Raw genomic sequence first — 19,902 nt, 5'->3', positions numbered from 1 at the left:
AACATAGATTGGAAAATGTTTTTACAAAAAAATCTATCCGAAATTAAATTTAATATGATCAGCGCACGCTTTCAGCACTCATTTGCATATAAGTTTGCCGCTTGGTGTCGCACGAGAGTCGAATAATGAAGGCGAAGTCCTTTCATTGATTGGAAATTTGAAAGCAATCTTAGACTTTTGACGCGATTCTCGTGCGACCCCAGGTGGTACTCAAACTAGTTTATGACGTCACTACATTCAAGTGTCCTACTTTGTGAATTCGTTTGTAGAGTTTATGTTTCTACTGGGGGAAATATAATTCCTATCACACATAACTTTATGGATGCAAGTTGATACTAGTTTATTTAGGATGTAAAGATTGATGTATTTCTTGAAGGCCTCTGACTTAAATCAAATTCCTCAGTTAATCAACAAAATTGCAACCGGCGAAAATCAAACGTTTCTGTCATTGGTTCGCAGGTGGATTTACGGTGAAAGTTTGTTCCTGGGTTGGGTTGGTGGAGCTCTATCTCTTGTATCAGGAGGAATCGCCATTTGTTCAACTTGTGGGTCGAGATCGAACGAATATTCTGATGATTATAGATATGGTGGATCACCGTGCAAAACGGAGGTTTTCATGCAGAACTCTCGTAATCTTCTGGCATCCGGCTCGACGACAGACATTTTTCATCGCAACTTGTTATAAATACATGTTACTCGTTTACAATTTACTCTGACGCTAAGAAGTAGGACTGCAGTTACTCAATGAATTCCGTGATTTCTTCTCACGTTCTAACCAACGCACGCGCTCTTGGAAATTAGCAACGTGTTGTAATTATTTCCATCTTGCTCACAGTTACTAAGGCAACATGTCTCAATTAACAAAAGTTTACTTACGGAGTCAGTAGTAACCTATACAGTAAGAACACGCATAGCAGACTTAGTTTCAGTTATGGAAGCAGCCTAACGAATTCATTCAAAATCACCGCAACACCTACAGCAATGTGACGTCACGGGTAGTTTGTGACTTTGCCACTGTGACGTACTCGCCACGTTGGTATTTTAATCTTATTTCAGACGTCGTCTTTATGGCAAACACCCAACCAAATCTCAAACATTTGGTATTGCTTGAATTTTAAATACTTTCAATTTACGAATAACTACCAGGACACTCAAAACTAAATGTCAATCATGCAATCGCGAAAAGTACCGGGCAATCCTTGCGTCGTCGATTCAAATCCTGGAGCAACTGCAGTTCTTTAAACAAACTCGACAACTGCAAACATAATCTGGTGTTTGAGGACACCAAAACTTATTCCGGTAAAAGACCAGTTATTCTTGCCACATACAGACTACAAAAATTTGAATAAAATTAAACTTAGGATTCTTTGGGTAATTTTTAAATCCTTTTATTAAAAAAATGTGGCAATATTTGAGGTTTTCTTTCAGAATCCACTTTTCTTCCAACTCTACTTGTTGTGCGTGACACAGGTAGAAACTACACATTTAAAATTATAACATAAACATAAGCTCATGAACGCAGTTTAGTTTAATAGCACATGTTCCTCTATTTAGTCACAAATAAAGATACCAAATAAGAGTTGAACTTATGACGAGCAAACCCGGATGGCACAACAAGGAAACACAAGAATGGTCTCATTATAACTGTGTGATTGGATATAAGAGTCATTGAGCGAAATAACTGCAGTTCCTTGAAGTGGGAAAATTTCATCGCCTACACGTTGCGCAAATTGAAACAAAGGGAAAATTCACACTTTTTGGTGCATAGATAGTTTAGCGGAAGTTGCGTAGCTGAGGTGGTACCAAAGCATTGTTATTAGCTTGCTATGAAACGAGTCAACTCGTCTACAGGCTACAGTAAATACTGCAAATAGATAACAGGCACCTGAAGGAAACAGCCTCAATGTCGTCCAAAGAGAAGGTATTTCAGGCTGGGATTTTTTAGATTTCTGCAACGAAATATCTGTGTGATCTTTCTGTCTGTTTTGATACAGTACAGTTCAATCAACGCTGGGGACATTCGATGCGATCCAGTCAACTTTATTGCTGGAACTGGTGGATTCGGAGATGTCTTGATTGGATATCATATTCGTTTGAAACGATTTGTTGCAGTCAAAGTCATCCAAGCTGGTGGACCTCAAGACGAGGAAATGTTTAAACAAATGTAAGTGCGGCCTATTTTACCCTGTGGTTGTGAATTTTAGAAGCAACTCTTATGCAGATTCTGGGAGGAAGTGGAAAACCTGCACAAACTAGGAGATCATGAAAACATAGTTCGTGTCTACGGTTGGACCAAATGGCCCTTTGCCATCGGGATCGTCATGGAGTTCTGCGAATGTGGAAACTTGCTTCAGTTATTACTGAATCATTCAATTTCATTGGGATTTCCCTTACGTGTCCGCATTTTACTCCATGCTGCAAAAGGTCTCAAAGCTTGTCACGGTTTACCTCAGAAGAGAATGGTTCACGGAGACGTCAAGCCAGATAATGGGTTGCTTACCAGAGCTATGCTCCTTAAACTATGCGACTTTGGAAGTGCTGAACTCGCAACAACCACAGGCTCAATGACTGTGGGTTCTTCGGCAAGAAGCAAGAAGGAAAGACCTCAATACACTGCGATGTACACGGCTCCTGAAAAACTAAGAGACCTCAACATGAAACCCACAAAAGAACTTGATGTTTACGCTTTCGGTGTGATGGTGTTTACCGTTGTCGTGCGTGCATTCCCATATCCGACCCGCAACCGTAAAGCTTTACTGGATTCCATCAAGGAAGGAACAAGACCAGATTGTTCCATAATAAAGCAATATATAAAGCCACATCTCAATTACAGCGACAGAGTAATCGTTGAAAACCTCGAGCAACTGATGAAGCAGTGTTGGGATCAAGATTCATCTAAACGACCAACGATGATCGAAATCTGTGAGAGATTGCAGCAACTTCTCGACCAACAAAGTGCAGAAGTGATCGAGCAACAAGTGGAAGATGTTGTCAGACAGATGGACATCAAAGATCCCTTTCCTATCAACCTTGATCGATTGGTTCCACTTGATTGCTATTCTACACGAAACCAAAGATTTTCGGGTAGGTTTCGATAGTTTACAAATTGTCACTTAAGATTGATGAACTATGATTTTTAACTGTCAAAGCCACCTCAAGTCATGATTGCCAATTGAGCGCATTTTTACACAATTTGTCGTGTGGTCTTTGGTGTTCGTGCTTTTTTAAGGCCCTTGCGCTACAGGGGTAGTTGGTAGTGCTTTAGAAATTCAAAACTTGATTATAGATTCATTAAATTTGTGCAAAACGCTGTTTCTTCCTTATTTGAAACACTACAAACTGAACTAATATTACGTCATAATCGTATTGCAATGACGATTGTGATCAAATTGTTGAATTTTTAGCGGTCTTGCTCAGAGTGAGATGAGTGCAGGCAACCGTAGACATGAACTGACCATCGGTGTAACTAATTATTTGTTAACTTGACTAACATTAGGCGCATTTGTACGCGTTATATTGCTGAAATTTGGGCTTTTAAAACAACAAAACTTTTGTTTGTCATCCCTGTTTCGTCGTTTGAAATTGATGTTTTTAGTCGATAAGTGAGAAGTAAGTCTTTGTGGAACTTTTTGCCAGAAAAGAATAAAGTATCTGTCAGACATGTACATTCCTACATTTTATTTTTTACTTTTTTACACAGTTACCGTCGATACCCGTACATCGACACATGATGGCATCAGAGAAGATCGGTCATCCTCCCACAACCAACCACTTCCTGATGACGTCATTCAACGTCCATCAAGTTCTGGGTTAGGTTCTGAAGGTCATCTTAGTAGCCAGGAACAGCAACTTTTGGAAGGTAGACCTTCAACACGGTTGTTGCATGAGTTTGTTAAACATGATTATTGTGAGACCAAAGTATCCATATTAGTGGAGAATTTGAAAGAAAGGCTTTCTTTGAATCATTGCATCTTAACTAGGGAGGCACATTAAGCTAGGAGGGAAATTCTCAAGATTCTCCCGAAAAGTAGTATTTTTCCTACACAATTATGGGATTGGTGGGTGATATTTGTGGATAATGGAATGCCGTTTTTGGGTCCAAGGAGTGTACATAACACTGAACAAAATACAGCAAAAATCACTATACATGTATCACCAAAATCTGTACATTTTTTAACCTGCACCACACTAAAGTAATAATGTTGTTCCTTTAACAACAATTTCAGGATGCAATATTTATAGCCTGGTGAAAAATCTGGACCCTGAAAGGTAAATAAGTTTGTATTTTGGTCACAGATTCCAATCCAAACTCTGATGCAGGGAACCGATCCCAAGCACTTGGTGATGTCACCCTAACTCATTCATCCACTGATTCCACTCAAGGTCAAGTTTTATGTAAGCAGAAAGCAGGTAATATTGGAAACTTGTATAGTTTTAAGTTTACCATTAGATAAAGCATCTGATGGGACAGCACTCCAACCAAACTCGAGGTCAAACAGTTAGTGAAGCTGTGGTCAGATACAACATGTCATAGTTTTGTATTGTTATGTTGAGGCTGTACAACATTTGAATGTTTTGTTAATGCCTGCTATGCAGGTAATGCCCATCCTCTGTCATAGATAGGCAGTACATAACAAAACAATCGGTGATGCAGTAAGGTCAAATTTTGGGTTGAATGAGCATGGACGCGCATGCTGTTTACCTCTTTAATCAGCTGGTTATTTGGTGCTGGGTGTTGTCAAAATGTTAAAATAGCTTTAAATTGTTCGAGGAAATGTAATCACAGAAGTAAACTTTAATTTGCCATTTTATGTTTTTGCACTCGGCCAGGTCCAAATTACATGCAGGATAGTTGCTTAAAGCATCCCCAGGGGGCATTTCGTCGCCTCATAAGGCTGCAAAAATGTAGGCTGGTTTTGTGGAAAATAAATCACAAAAACCTCCAATCTGCAATTCAGTGTTGGCCCCAACCCTTCTCTATGCAATAACGTCATAGCATCATAGTAAAGTTGCTTTGGCCCCCTTAGCCAGTCTGCAGGGTATGGCAGCTGCATGTGTGTGAGTTTTTTTCACCTTTTTTTTTGCACTCCAATTTTTTCGCAGCACATGGAAATTTTTTGGCATGCTAATGTCTTTAACTAAAGTACCAAAGGTGTTTTATCGTTTATGTTGCATGTGGGCTTGGGGGTCGTGCACATTTCCATGCAGAAAGATTTAGTTCTGCACGCCCACAATTTTTTCAGAACTGCCATATTCTCCAGACTGGCATTTTTTGCAATCCAATAGGACCTAAGGTTCTCCTGTAGGCTCCTCAGATCCTTGCTGTGTATATTCTAATGCAGAACTATTAGTGGACCTTATTGGGTCAAAAGCCACAGTAATTATTTTTGTAAAAAGGCAAACCACACAGTTCTTGACAAAAAGGTATATTGCATCTGTCAACCGGTTGGTGGGCACAGACAATTATTCTTTCTAGTCAGCAAGAAAAAGCACTGATGATGAACACAGTTGTGTTCTCAGTGTCCTAGATTTCAAAATTATTTTCAAAACTAAATCTTTCCTGTATATACATACTTTCCAGAAAAGTATCAAAATAAGACAATCAAATATTTCATTCTTGGTACTTGTTTATTTATTTTCTGTTAAAGCTCCGACACTTATTCATTGACACATTTTAACATCACAGAAGATCGTTCATCCCTCCACAACGAACCACGTCCTGATGATGTCATTCAACGTCCATCAATTTCTGGGTTAAGTTCTGAAGGCCATCTCAATCTTCAGGAACCGCAACTTGTGGAAGGTTAGGATTACAACATGGTTGTTGTATGAATTTGTTGAAGATAATTCAATGAGAGACTGAAGTATCCAGATCAGTAGAGGTTTTAGAAAAGGTTTTCAGGGTTTTAAACTTGGATGCACAAGATTTTAACAGTTTGGTTTCAACCAAATATTTTGTGTAATACCCTGTTAAATTGGCATAAACAGTATATGGCAAGCTGTAACAATACAGTACCAATAACAAAACAGTGCGATTTGTTTGACATGTATGCTGATTAGCAAGGTTTATACCCATTTTTTGACCCCCGGGAGCATTTGATGTTGGACAATGTTGGACATTATTCAGGGTAAAAAAGCAAAAAAGAAATGCAATTGGATATTAAAGAAAAATGAATCTATTAAGTATCCTATCCAGGGCGTCGATAGTTTATTGTGTGTCGAACATCTTGAGAAAAATTGTCGTGTTTGTCTCAAAAATGTCGTATCTGGTAACTGCCGCATGAGAAAGACCAGGCTTATTTCGATTACAGGATTCTTGTACTTACATAAGTTTAGAATACAAGTTGAAATAACAACAAAACAATTAAAAACCTTGAATGTTGTTGGGTGCTATGTCTCTTTTAACGTTCGATTGAACAAAAAATGGTACTTGTTTCGTAACAATGACACGTGATCGGTAACAATGCTCCATGTTTGGAAACAATGGTAAGTTTAACGCGCTTATTCGCCGAACGTTAAAGCAAGTGTTGGGTGGCTTTTGCATGGATTTTGTCCTATAATTTACTGTAGTTGCGTTTATTCCGTTGTTTAAACAGACAAATTTATTTGGGTGGGGATCCCGAACGATGATGCCATTAAGTTTTCAACGCTACCTAACCGTTCCAGTTAAATACTGTTGTTTGATGGAGACTCGAAATAAAAATTTCTCTCCAAATAATTGTTTGCTGTTTGAAATTAAACGACTTATATTGGCACAAACATCTTCCAACCACTTTTGCCACCAGCATGTACGGCAAAAAAAATTGGCAACTACATGTGAATAGGACAATCGTCCAATCTTCTAAAAAAGAAAACTAGTAAGATCGATGTGAATGTTGCAAAATTAGCGTGACCGATATGTTAGGCTTAATTAATTTATTATAGTAATTCAATTTATGGACTTTTGCAGATAACAATAGCGGATCATTAGTATTGTTACAGCAGAAATGTAGTAAAGATATAGGCCAGATACTGCAAAGTGTAAAATCTATCAATCTTTCAACTATTTTGATCACAGACTCCAATCCGAACTCTGATGCAGGAAACCGATCCCAAGCACTTGATGTTACTCCTACTCAAACAACTTCTGTATCCACCCAAGGTCAAGTGGTATCTGAGCGTGAAGCAGGTAATATTGAAAAAATATATCTGGATAATTATTTTTATGACGAGTTTTAATCATTTTTGATGTCACCTGATGCATTTTATTTTTTTGCAGAGCAAATTCAACATTTTGAGGAGCGTCCAACTACTTTTCATGAGGAAACATACAGTTGTCCACCAAGTGGAGAAACAGAAAATGCAACGCAGGAAACAATGCAACAAACAGGTAACTTGATGTCGGTCATGTTTGCATCACAAGCACATCACTGTGTATTTTCGTTTGTTATCTAACAACTTTAAAACGACGTGCTTTTGTAATTTTGCGTTATTGTAAAAATATATTTGTAAGTTATTGCTTTTGTTAATACCAGAGGAAGTCGGAGGTATTTGCAGATTATGTGTTTGTTTGTCTTTCTGTCCAAGCTGTGACAGCAAATTTCATGATAATTTGAACGAACAATGCCAAAACATTTTTGTTTTAAACATAGAAAGCAGAACAACTCCAGAGGAAGTTTTGTCATCGTTATCGCTGTCAGACAACTCATCACCACAACATGCACGAATTGCACATACTGGTACAAGTTATATTGTGCATTTATTACTGTACTAGTTTGTAACATAGTAACTACCTGTTATTTGCTAAACTCCTCTTTTAAAACATGACAAACAATTTGGCACCAAAATTTAAAAACACACCAGAACTTATAAGCCAAGCTCATATTTTTCTTACACATACTGGTATACTAACACATTTCATGCTTCATCAGTAAGGGTTTGGGCAATTGGATGATTTGACATAGAATGATCTGTGAACTTCTGCAATATAATATTGATATGCTTTAGTCATAAGTGCCGTAAGCATGTGGGTGTTTATTGGTAGAAGGGGCTGAAAGGTACCATAATTATATAAATTATCCACATTTCTTGTTTATGACTGTTGGTTGTCGACAATGTATGTATATAGTTGTATTGTACTAATTTGCTTTTTACCTTTTGGCTGTCTATTTGTACAATCAAACATTAGTTATTACTACAAGATGGCTTTGATGGCAAAAATACTTGTAAGTATCAACTTTTAGGTTGCTCTGTTATACATCTTGTAGTATTAAAAAAAAAGCCCCATGCTAATGCATTAATATAGACTGAAATACTTGGTGGTCCAAATGTTAATTTCCCAAAATCTTGATGGAACTTTCTAGTATTTGCAACACACAATCAAATTCATTTGGTCAGAATCCTGCAGTAAAACATTGTTGTGATATTTCCACCCAGCTCTGTAACACCGTTCACCACCTTGGCACTTTTTACTTTTTAAGTCATTCAGAGAAAGGGCATTCCCCCATTTTAGGAAGCATAAATATTACATATATCAGAGCAGAAAAAATGGCAGAGTTAGTTGTAATACAAATTTCTTAAAATAAGTGTCTTATCCCGAATAATTTTACAAACATTGAAGCACAATTTTAGTAAACTTAATCAAGATTCAATAGCATAGACTGCCCCTTGGATTAAAACATGCCTGTAGGCAAACTCTACTTTTTCAACTCTTGTCCATGCGTTTGCTGTTTTTTTTTTCAAATATGAAAGATTCTTCATTAGTTGTGAAAATTTTGTGTCATTACTTATTGTTAAAATAAGTAATGATTTTAAGTCAAAAAAAAGGAAAGTTATTCTGAGTACATCTGGTGATGTTGTTCAAGCTGAGATACAGAGAGCAACAGTTAAAGACATCCAATTAACCAGTATAGACCTTTGTTATAACTTGCATTTATAGAGTGTTGTTTCTACACACTTACACAAACACAATTGAGTGCACTGGTACCAAGTACAACCAAGGCATAAACACCCTTGTTGATTTGAATGTAACCATTAAGAATTTCAGAAAATGTGTGTTGCAAATCATTTTTAATGTCACCTGATACATTTTATTTTATTGCAGAACAAATTCAAAGCACTGAGGAGCGTCCAACTACTTCTCATGACGAAACATACAGTCGTCCACCAAGTGGAGAAACAAAAAATGCAATACAGGAAACAATGCAACAAACAGGTAACTTAATGTGGGTTGTGTTATTTACCAAGCTAAACTTTTATATTCAGAAAGTTAATTGCTGACTTTGGTATTATTCATAAATCATGATTCGGAAAATAACTTTAATGTTCTTTAAAACCTTTGCAAAACAGTGGAAATAGTTTATTGTAAAGCAAAGTTTTATCCAACATTAAAAATAATTGAACAAACAATCCTGGTTTCTAATCTGTAGGTGAACAACATAGGGTCATGGACCAGAGGGATGTTAGTTGAAAAAAAAAAATCCAGTTGACAAAAGTTCAAACGCGGGTTACTCGGCCGCCTTACGAGGTAGCGACTTACTTTTTCCACACAAAAATAGATCACTGGCTGAACTTTAAAAAAAAATTACATTAATATTCAAATATGAATATGAAATGTTTGCTATGTCATAACCATAAGTAAAGATCGATTCCCGCTGAAATCCTTAAGGGCAGATATTCTTTGGCGTCCATACTATCTAAAAATATTAAACTTGTTCGCGAGAAAAAACGCGCACCTTCTCAAATTTGAAGAATATTAACCATACCCCCCTATATTTTCCAACGTTTTGCGCTCCCCGTGAAAGGTAACAGAAAAATTCCCAGTTAATAAAACTTTGGCCGCGTGAAACTCGCGATTCGCAACACTAACATCAGCATTATCCACGTTGTCTTCACCTACTTCACCCTCGTCGCTTACACAGGGGGAATTTATGTCGACAAGACTACGCTCAACATTGGATTGATGTTCAAAGATTTCGTCAGTTATTACTTCACCATTAATATTGTTTTCGGTTTTGCCATCAACATTACAGTCGCCAAACAAATCGAGACAACATTTTATTTGTCCTTCATGATTTGCCCAGAAGTATTTTAGTTTTCGAATTTTGTTATTCCGTTTTTTTAGACATGTCTTCGGAAAAAAAATGCTTTATCAATACATGCCATGAAGAGGGTGTGCGAGGGTCAAATGAAGTGTACGTGGATAATGCTGACACAAACATGTCTACTGTTAGGTTACCTCGAGCTTATCCTTTTGCGCACTTCGAAAGTGGGGCGGGGTTTCTCCTTCGAAACTCTCGTACTCTCTCGATGGCGACACGACCTTCTCATCATCGGTGCTTTCCCTCCTCGATCTCTCGCTAGACTTCTTGGATGTGGAGTCGGTGTTCTTGGAGGCTGTAATTGCCCTTCGTGCGCACTTCATCAATGGCGATGGCGAGTCTGTCTTCCTCGCGCTGGGACTCTTCTTCCTCTTTGTGCACTTCTTCAGCGGGGTGATGGTATTCTCGGCGTCATCAGGTGTTTGGATGGTCATCTCGGTGTCCTCGGGTGTTGGGCTGGTCTGGAACTCCTCGCTGCTCGAGTACCCCGACCCCCTCCTCCTCTTCTTGTTACAACCATCCATCCGGACTCCGATGCTTCCGTCACTTTCCGTTGTGGTCTTGTGCGCAGTTTGGTGGACGACCGCAGGTCTTGTTGGTTGGAATCCAGTACTCCTCCTCCTCCCCATATTTGAGCGCCCTTTCCTGAACAACATCAAGAAATGTTGGTTTGATTTCACCGGTTCCGTCCGTTCAATGAATTTCTAGTTAAAAATATTGTTGTTAATTGAATAGTTTTCTTGGTGAAAACATTTGTACTCGCCGATAGTGGGCTCGGTTTCATCTTTGTTCCCGCATTTAATTCGGGGAAATCCTGGATAGCCTTAACCACCACCTTCCGAGATTGGACAGTCCTTTTCGCGTGTGTCAGCAGAAGCGGTAGAAAGTTGGTATGAGATGGTACCACCAGGGATGCTTAAAGCTGCAAAATCAACAGAAAAAGAATTAGATGTTTTACCTCATAAGGCGAAACGTATTTCCGAGCATTGCTGTCGGAAATATACAGCAACCGTTTCCGGCTGCTTTTGACGGGAACCCGCCACATTGTCTGCTTCCCAGATACTCCAAGGCCATACTTCTCCACTCTTGTAGGCTGCAAAATAAAGTAAACGAAATTAAATTTACAAATATTAACAATAAACAATGCTCGAAAAAGAGTTCTTACCTTCGGCTGGGTACAAACATTCAACCAGTTCTGAATAATCGGCTTCTCCATAGCTTGTTTCGTAACAATGTATGTCGTAGCTTCGTCAATTTATGCCGATCAGAAGACACGCCGCCCGATCTTGAGCCTCGCACACCCCGATCTCTCTGCCCGCCGCCCGATCTTGAGCCTCGCTGATTCCGATCACTCGGCTCGCCGACTTATCAGATTTTTTTTTGTTGCAAAGTTCAGCCTGTGATCTATTTTTGTGTGGAAAAAGGAGGTCGCTACCTCGTAAGGCGGCCGAGTAACCCGCGTTCAAACTTTTGTCATCTGGCGATTTTTTTTTGTCAACTAACATCCCTCTGGTGGTTATGTTGAATAATTTTTTGTACCTAAAGGTAATGAGAACTGGGTGGTAATTAAGTCATTCTGATTCACTTGGTGAAAAATTCCAATTTTATAACCACTGTTTTGAAAAGGCATCAGTTACAACCAAAGAGACGCTGGTCGACAAAACTTTAAACGCACATAAGTCTGCCGTTACTTGTAAAGGTATTTGTGTAAGCTTTGTAATAGTAGAAGAATTGTTTTCCCCGCGTACACTGTGCTAAAGTTACAAGTAAAACATTGATTTTTTTTGTACGGTCATAATAATTATTCGGTCGTTAAAACATATATTCCCCACAAAATCGCGCACAAGTTATGTATCGCTGTAAGAGAAGTTATAGCTGATTTATGGCAATGCACATTAATATCTGTTAATTGACAAATTTTTTTATTTTCATAAATTTTGTGTCAATCTATGTATCTTGCAAAAAAAAACATCGAAATCCCAGAAGCAACGGCAGAGTTCAGTCCGTTTGAAGTTTTGTCGACCAGCGTCTCTTTGGTCAGTTGAAACGTTAAAAGTACAGGCATCAGTAAAACAAATTGTCAAGTTTAATTGGGCGATATACACAAATTAGTTTTCTGTGCAGTGACATATTTTTGTTTCATTTTGGAGTAACAAAAGTCACAAATAAAATGCATAAATTTTTTCTTTTTTTTTGCAAAGCCTAAAAATCCCCATTTATAAAAAATTATCTGTTGGTGCTCTTTAGCGCCACCAACACATTTTCCGCGAGAATTTACACTTTGAAATGAACGTCAGGGTACGGATAAGCAAGATGTCGGGTTTATTTCAATCAAAAATCAATTTATATTTTGTTTCAGATAAAAACATCGATTCAAATTCCCTGATAAAAATTTACGTGAATTTGTTGAAACACAAAAAATATCCTGAAGCAAATGAAACAAGAAACCAACTTTCAAGGTCACTTGAAGGTCTTGGGGCAACTGCAGAAGATTTGAAAACAACTGGAGATAAAAAGAGAGAAGAGGGAAAATGTTTGGAATCGATTTTATTTTACGAACTTGGAGGTGAATTTTATTCAAGGCATCACGATGACGTGAGAGGGGCGAAAGGTGTGAGGGATTGTGTTGGGGGTTTGTATCTGACATGCGAAGATTTGATGAAAACATCGGATTCGAATCAAAAACTTGAAAACAAACAAATAATTTGTGATCATGTGATCCCACTGATGGAAACGATGAGACTCAAAATACAAAATATTAAAAACGTGGAAGAAGGAATAAAATGTGTAAATGGAGTGTGGAGTTTGAACAGCATTGGATGTAGTCAAGATTCAATCGGAGATTATTCGTCGATGGAATCAACAATTAAACTTGGAATTGAAATGATGAGGAAACAGTTTGGTGAAAACTCAGCAAAGCATGAAGTGTTCGGATATTTGTTAAACGACCTTGGTTTTGTTTGCGAGGAAACAAATCGACTGAATGAAAGCGTGGATTTTTATATAAAAGCAATCCAAGCTTCCAGAATGGCAACAGACATAACTGAAGAGAGAAGAAAGGAGTTCATTGAAAAAAGTGAAAACAATTTGCAACGAGTTTTAGAAATGTAACAGCAATAGGCATTATGACGTCACAACTGCATAACAATTGTGGTTTCTGGATTGGTCAATAAGCATGAAACAGCAGTAATAATTATGTGTAAATGTTTTCCATAAAATGTACTGTGGAAACTTTTGATGCAAAATGTATTGGATTGAAATCAAAACCTTGAGTATCGTAGAAAAATGTTGTGTTTGTAAATAATGTTGGTTGTTGTTTTTCACCATGTCAATATTTAATTGTGAATGCAATAAAAGTAGATTTCAGACAAGTTTTTTAATGAAGAACAAGGTTGTTGAGGACAAAGAAGTGATTTTAAAGCCATTTGTATTAAAAGTTGTACAGGAAGCAGTTGCTCTATAATCAGTTTGAGAGTGGATACGGTAAGAAAGTATTAGAACGGTGTCATGAAAAGATAATAAATGTAAGATCTGTGCTATTTTTAGGTTAAAATTTATAACCGGTGTTTTTGCTGGACAAAGTTAAATGCTTTAAAAAACTTAAGATATTGTATAGTTGTGAAAGCTTCACCAGTTTTAATACAAACTAAATCTGAATTCTTGCAGATAAACACCAACTTTAATGTGCAAAGAAACTTGTGGTGCAATTAAATTATTTTGGTGAGAAGACTAATTTTGTTGTGATGAGATTTGCTTCTTCGTGACTTTGTAGTTAAGGGGCTGTAGATGTTAAATAGGAGATACTTTTCCCATTTGGAGCACAAACAAGATTTTCTAACTTGTGCCTTCCCTACTTGTTTCAAAGTTTTATGCATTTAGGGTAAATTTGCATTGCAGGTAAGTTACACACATAACCACGATATACAATCAGATATTTTATTGTCAAAGCAAGGTTTAGTAATATTATAGATCACATAATGTAAAGCATTGCACACACAATGTTATCGAGTTAAGTTCAAAATGCTGATTAAAGTTAACATGGATGTGGATGAAACCGACAGATTATAGAGAAAACTTTGTAACAATATCAGTTTTTCCATTTGATTTCCTGAAAAAACAGTAAAATACTTAACAGTAATAAAAATATTTAACAAAAACTTGACTGGTGTTGTTTGTGGATTAGTGTAGTCTTGGGGTTACTATGTTTTGTTCGTCAATTAAAACTTATTTGACAGCAGCATGGTAATGATCCAAAATAAGTAACCTTACGTTACTTTACAAGCTATTACGGGTCTTGTCTTTAAATCATTTGGACACTTTTTGTCATTTCCCACAATCACAGATTAACAACGAAACTTATGACATCTGGTTGCCTGGCAACCCTATGTTATGGCAACTCACCTGTGATCTTAACTGATTTGACAAATACTGCCTCATATGTTGGTTAGCTTGCGGGATTTTATCAAGATACAACATCAACTGCTGTTGATCACGTTGATAAACAAGAGTCTGTTCAAAAAACTCAACTTTATAATTTACCTCAATTCAAATCCACTGTAGTGTGACAGTTGTAAAAATACATAATATGTAATAATATATATTTTTGATAAATGGTTTACAGTCGGTCACAAACAGCTAAGGCTCAATGCAGTGACACTAAAACCTAATGACTGATAAGTTAGCAAGCAAAGCCTTACATCAATTACAACTTTGTAGCATTTCAGTTTCATCGACATTTCCAATCTTTTGTCGGATGTTTCAATTTCAGCGCAATATTTTGCAAGAGCCTTTAAACAAAACATGGAAGAATATGAACAGGTTGCAAAATACAATGTAAAAAACAAAACAGACATCATCTGGGGGTGCTTTTTACTCGGAACGTCGACCACTCGATCAAAACCAATAACAGCTTGCAGTCTTGCACTCCGAAACAATGAACGTGGAACTGTTAACAAAGTTTCTATATCACGCCATCTGCAAAATTGTAATTAGTTTAAACAAACATTAGAAAAGTGTGTGTAACAGAAATACTTTGCCTTCTCATTCTGCACAAAGCTGCAATTGTCGTAAACATAAACTGCCTTTCACTGATTTTATGTTGATTGCGAATTGAAGTGGGACTACTTAAAAGACCCTGAAAAACAAGGTTGGATTTTTGTGCAAAACCATATATATACAAACAAACAACAGATAACAATAAGCTAAACATACAAAGAAATCAGGTAAAACATATTGAAGCATTTTTCACGTTATTTTTTACATTTACCTCTGCCTCTCCCCAATGATAACAACAATAATAAAACAAAGTGTCCACCACTGGTTTGTGGATAATTGCTTCTTTACGAGGGTGACTTTTTAACACCATGACTTGACCAGTTTTCTCAGCAGCACTGTCAGCATCCTCCACAGCCAATTGTCGTTCCATCATCGCGATTTGTTCAAATATTGCACTGGTTTCATTCGCAAGACGAATGTCAGCATCAAAGTAATATCTGAAAAAAGAAGTTTGTTTGTAGCTTACACATGATAACTGTGGGTTAAACATAAGTTTTTAAAACCCAATGGAAAATTTATACATTATTTAACTCAGTTAAAAACAGCAGTTGGAAAAATCATCAACTAAAAATTATTACAAACTGGACCGGCCAATGGCTATAAAGTGAACATAGTGTTTGCACTGTAGTTTTTAAACTAACCTATTTTGTCACTGAAAAGCAAAATCATTTGCACTACAATGACATAATTTTACTGCAATCTGAACAGCATTCAAGAGCAACACTCATTTATACAAACAATATATTTGAAAGAATAAGTGGGTCAGATTTGGCATTTGGGAAAGAGTTTACCAATGTCTGGGTTATGTTATGGGCCATTTATTGTAACTTTCTGTTTACAAGGAACTCACTTAATGCAGTCTTTCAACCCCGATACCCTAATTTCAGGAGTGGTTGTGGCGGTCGATGCAAGACATTGTTTATATTTCAACATTGCAGCTTCTTCAGTTCGACCAAGGGCACTTAATGTTTCGTGTAGTTCATCAACTTCACCAGCTTCTCGCAGATAAGCACAATAATGATCCACTGCCACTACACGACTCATCAGTTCTTTGCTAAATATATCTACAAACATGTAACATATTTTTTTGTCAGCAACCATGTAATTGTCAATGCAATATATACGCCATTAAAAGCATTATGTAAGTTGCCTTGGATTATATTAAGTGAAGTTTAGTGCCCTCAAAATCTGTTCCATTTGTAAGTTGATAATTATTTAGTATAAGTAAAACATTTATCGTTCTTTGCTAAATATATCTACAAATACCATATATTCAAGATAGCCACCATATAAATCGTCACCATGATATGTGTAATGATGTTAAAACTAAATGTAAATGGCCCTCAATTGTAAGTTGTTTATTATTTTAAGTAATGTTTAGTGCCCATTTTTGTATCAGATCCTGTTTCCCTTATTGGTAGATAAATATATGAAGTTGAACATTTCCAGACATAATTAATCTTAAGTCTACCTCGTTTAAGTGTGTCTCGCATAAAAAGAGTTACTGCAACAATGGCATTGCCATCATGTCGATGAATTGCACTGTCCAAGAGCTTAGTTTTTTCATCTTTTGACTTGTATAGTTCAAGTACATAGGGGTTGCCAATCTGATTACAAACAATAATGGTTTAAACTAGGTACTGCTTACATCGAGACAGCTTCTGAAAAAAGGAGAATTTTAGGGTAAAAATCCTCAACAATTTCAACATAAGCACAACATGTCTAAAGTTGAATTCATCAAGTATATTTAAATTGTCAATAAATAATTAGGTTTGCAGTTTTTTACTCAAATAATATCCACAATTAAGAAGACAGGTTTGACACAAAATAACAAGCCTTACCCACTAATAAATGACACAAAGTGTCGGATACTGAAGGAGCTGCAGCTCTATCTCGCTTTGCTTGCACAAGTTGGCATCCAAGAGAGTTGATTTCTGTTTCAAGCTGAGCCATGTTTGTTGCGGATGGAACAGCTTTTTTTGTCATAGTTGGAAACAGCTTGATGAAGAATGATGATATTTGTATTTAATAAAATATTAACTGTATATTTACTGACAGTAACTATAACATTATAATGTACATGCAGTTCTTTTTTTCCAGGTACAGCACTTTGTCAAGTGAAGTTTTTGAATATTTGCTGCCAGCTTGTGGTTATTGTAACCATGAATTCCTACCTTCTGTGATGGTCACGGTTTGTTGAACATTGTTGGATTTTACTGATTCACTTTTTGTGGCAGGAGGTAACGTTGCAGATGAAGGTTGAAATTGTTGTTTTTTTTTGGCATCTATGGCCGATGGAATCTGGCCGACGTGGCTCGTGGTGGAGTTGCCTCAGCAACGTAACTCTTTTTACCATGACCGTAAACACTTGCTTGATTTCTATTAAAACAAAAAATGTAAAAATACTTGGACTTGGCAACAATCAATTTTAATAAAAAAATGCCTTCTAAAAATCCAATATTGTATATGGGGGTAGGTGGAATTTGATTGGACAAATAACAGTATTTTTGCAATTCCGCAATTCATGCAAAAACAATCAGCTAATTCAATAAAATATACAAAATGTCAGTTTATCTGTGCAATCAAAGCTTGCCTAAAAAAAGACAGTACAAAATAGCAAACTTTTCAATCTTGGGTACCATTACATCAAAAGCTCTCTCTTAGACAAAGGTTGAAACCATAGGCGCCGACTTTAAAATTTTTTCGGGTATGCCATTTATGACGTCATAGAATGCAAAATATCTTTCTTGGCGGTAGATGTGAGACAATGTTAAGGCTTGTATAGTTTACGAACGCAACACAATTCTACAGCCAAGCACTTTTCAAATAAACGCACGTTTATGTGCGGTAAGACCGCATTGAATATTATCCAGGAAAGCCAAAGGGCTTTTTGAAATGACAAAGTTTGAATAAGGTTCTGCCTAAGACCCATTAAAACCGCTGTACAAATTGTGTTTACTGTCTATGTTTAGCGTGAGGGCTTACTTCGAACATAATGGTTATTAATACGTATAATGTGGTAAACATAATCTGTGGTGAGGCGGAAAATTGAGCTTCGTGGTATTATATTTGGTGAAGCAAGCAATAAACATCTCATTGTTACTGCAACGATCATGCCTTTTGAAGGTCAAAGACCCTATAAACTCTAAACTCTAAAGTGAGGTTCACCTAGAAACTCTATTCCTAAATTAAACGCTATACCTATCGCGACATACTTTGCAATACCTGCTCTCCAGAAACTCGATACCGTATCAACCGCTAAATCTAAATAACACATGACGAACGTTGGTCAGATTCTCGGGTATGCGGCATACCCGAGATTTCCGTCCGGGTATGCGAGGCATACCCGGCATACCCATGTTCGGCGCCTACGGTTGAAACAATTGCATTTTACCTTTTATTGACAAGTGTTGCTGTTAACCCAACAAACTGAATATTTTCGATGCTGTCTTCATGTTCATCGTCATCATCAAAGTTGAATCGTTTTAACAAGGTTCCACTCCAGTATTCGTCAGAGTCAGCTTGTTGGGAAACTGTCGGCTTGAACAAAAACAAAATTTTACGTACATCCAATAATGTCTACCTGTGCGTTAGTCCTATAGTACCACTGCATATTAATATTGGGAAGTTCTCAAACTTTTATTTTCATTTTCTGTGTTATTGGAAACTACACTATTACAAATCAGCATTTGTTTTTGCAACAAATGCACTTATCCATGTTTTAAACTTAATTACCTGCCGGCAAACTGAAGACATGATTTAAAGAATCATTAGTTTAATATTTTCCACAAATAATGAAATTAATTCAACACAAAAAGTAACAGAAATTTATCTGCAATAGGCCTAAATCTCCGATGCGTCAATATCGTTCAAAAGCAGGGTAGTATACGATTGTTTCTAAACAATTTGCTGAGTCAATGCCTATGTTTCAAAGTATGTATATTCCTCTACACAACCTGAAACTCTAAACACCACTAAAAGACACAAGACTTCAAAGCTTATCACATATTCGTATGCGTATCGGGTATTATAAATAACTATCCATAAATTCTCCACAACCTTGCAATTATACAAACCCAACCTGACAAGTGTCTCCAATTATGTTGTGCTGCTGTAACATCGGACGACCCTTGATCTATTGTGTAGTAAGGTTTTTGGCATTAGTAATTAAATGTTAAACTTATACTTCACCAAATGCATGTTTCCAATATTACCTGCTTGAAGTTCAGAAACCACTTGACCTTGTCCTTGAGTGGAATCAGAGGTTGTTTGAGTTAGGGTGACATCACCAAGTGCAGAAGATCGGTTTTCTGCATCAGAGTTTGGATTGGATTCTTTGACTAAAATACAAAAATATTAAACTTTCAGGGTTCAGGTTTTCCAACAGGTCACTCTGCATATGATTAGTGAATGCTGGAATTGTTGTTGAAATAACAACATTAATAGTTTGGTTTGACACAGGTTAAAATATTGACAGCGTTCGCGTAGTGCAGTATCTGGCTCATATCCTTACTACAGAGCAGCTGTGACAATAATGCAATGGGTTACCACCATTTATAACCTGCAGTGGCACTAAACTAATCTGGGAATAGCTTTGCACGAACTGTATTCATTTTACAGCAATCAAGCTTACAGAATCATTAACTATATCAGGTGAATGCGACTGATAATCATTAAGTATATCAGGTGAATGCGACTGATTAAAGCTTTACTATTCAGCATATACCACAAACTCATACAACAATCATGCTGTAATCCTAACCTTCCA

General features: G+C 36.9%; 2 protein-coding genes and 1 pseudogene across 3 annotated transcripts in view; 2 read left to right on the top strand and 1 right to left on the bottom strand.

The window, feature by feature from the left end:
* The window catches only part of LOC145889842 (uncharacterized), a 137,927-nt gene that overhangs the window by 100,897 nt on the left and 17,128 nt on the right, over positions 1 to 19,902 (top strand). The window lies entirely within an intron of this gene.
* On the top strand, positions 1,904 to 13,422 carry LOC145889061 (uncharacterized). The gene is made up of 11 exons (XM_082979942.1): positions 1,904 to 1,921; positions 1,995 to 2,164; positions 2,222 to 3,084; positions 3,701 to 3,859; positions 4,297 to 4,410; positions 5,687 to 5,803; positions 7,058 to 7,168; positions 7,259 to 7,369; positions 7,632 to 7,718; positions 9,083 to 9,193; positions 12,439 to 13,422. The coding sequence occupies exons 1-11, from the start codon at positions 1,904 to 1,906 to the stop codon at positions 13,188 to 13,190; spliced, it is 2,613 nt and encodes an 870-aa protein (XP_082836068.1). The 3' UTR covers positions 13,191 to 13,422.
* LOC145889849 (spermatogenesis-defective protein 39 homolog) lies at positions 14,027 to 18,890 on the bottom strand (annotated as a pseudogene). Its single transcript, XR_014399535.1, has 12 exons — positions 18,870 to 18,890; positions 18,540 to 18,674; positions 17,309 to 17,539; positions 16,980 to 17,132; positions 16,606 to 16,741; positions 15,985 to 16,198; positions 15,346 to 15,571; positions 15,116 to 15,213; positions 14,927 to 15,053; positions 14,777 to 14,866; positions 14,481 to 14,588; positions 14,027 to 14,187 (listed from the first exon to the last, which is right to left on the bottom strand). The product of XR_014399535.1 is annotated as a spermatogenesis-defective protein 39 homolog (transcript).

This window comes from Ascidia mentula, chromosome 2 (genome assembly GCF_947561715.1).
Source record: "Ascidia mentula chromosome 2, kaAscMent1.1, whole genome shotgun sequence".
NCBI classification, from domain to species: domain Eukaryota; kingdom Metazoa; phylum Chordata; class Ascidiacea; order Phlebobranchia; family Ascidiidae; genus Ascidia; species Ascidia mentula.
This window is presented reverse-complemented; position numbering and strand designations above follow the sequence as displayed.

Excerpts from the sequence above, each read along its gene's own strand:
- LOC145889061 (XM_082979942.1), top strand. Across the intron at positions 3,085-3,700 it reads ACGAAACCAAAGATTTTCGG|TTACCGTCGATACCCGTACA; the intron begins GTAGGTTTCGAT and ends TTTTTTACACAG. Across the intron at positions 7,719-9,082 it reads TGCACGAATTGCACATACTG|AACAAATTCAAAGCACTGAG; the intron begins GTACAAGTTATA and ends ATTTTATTGCAG.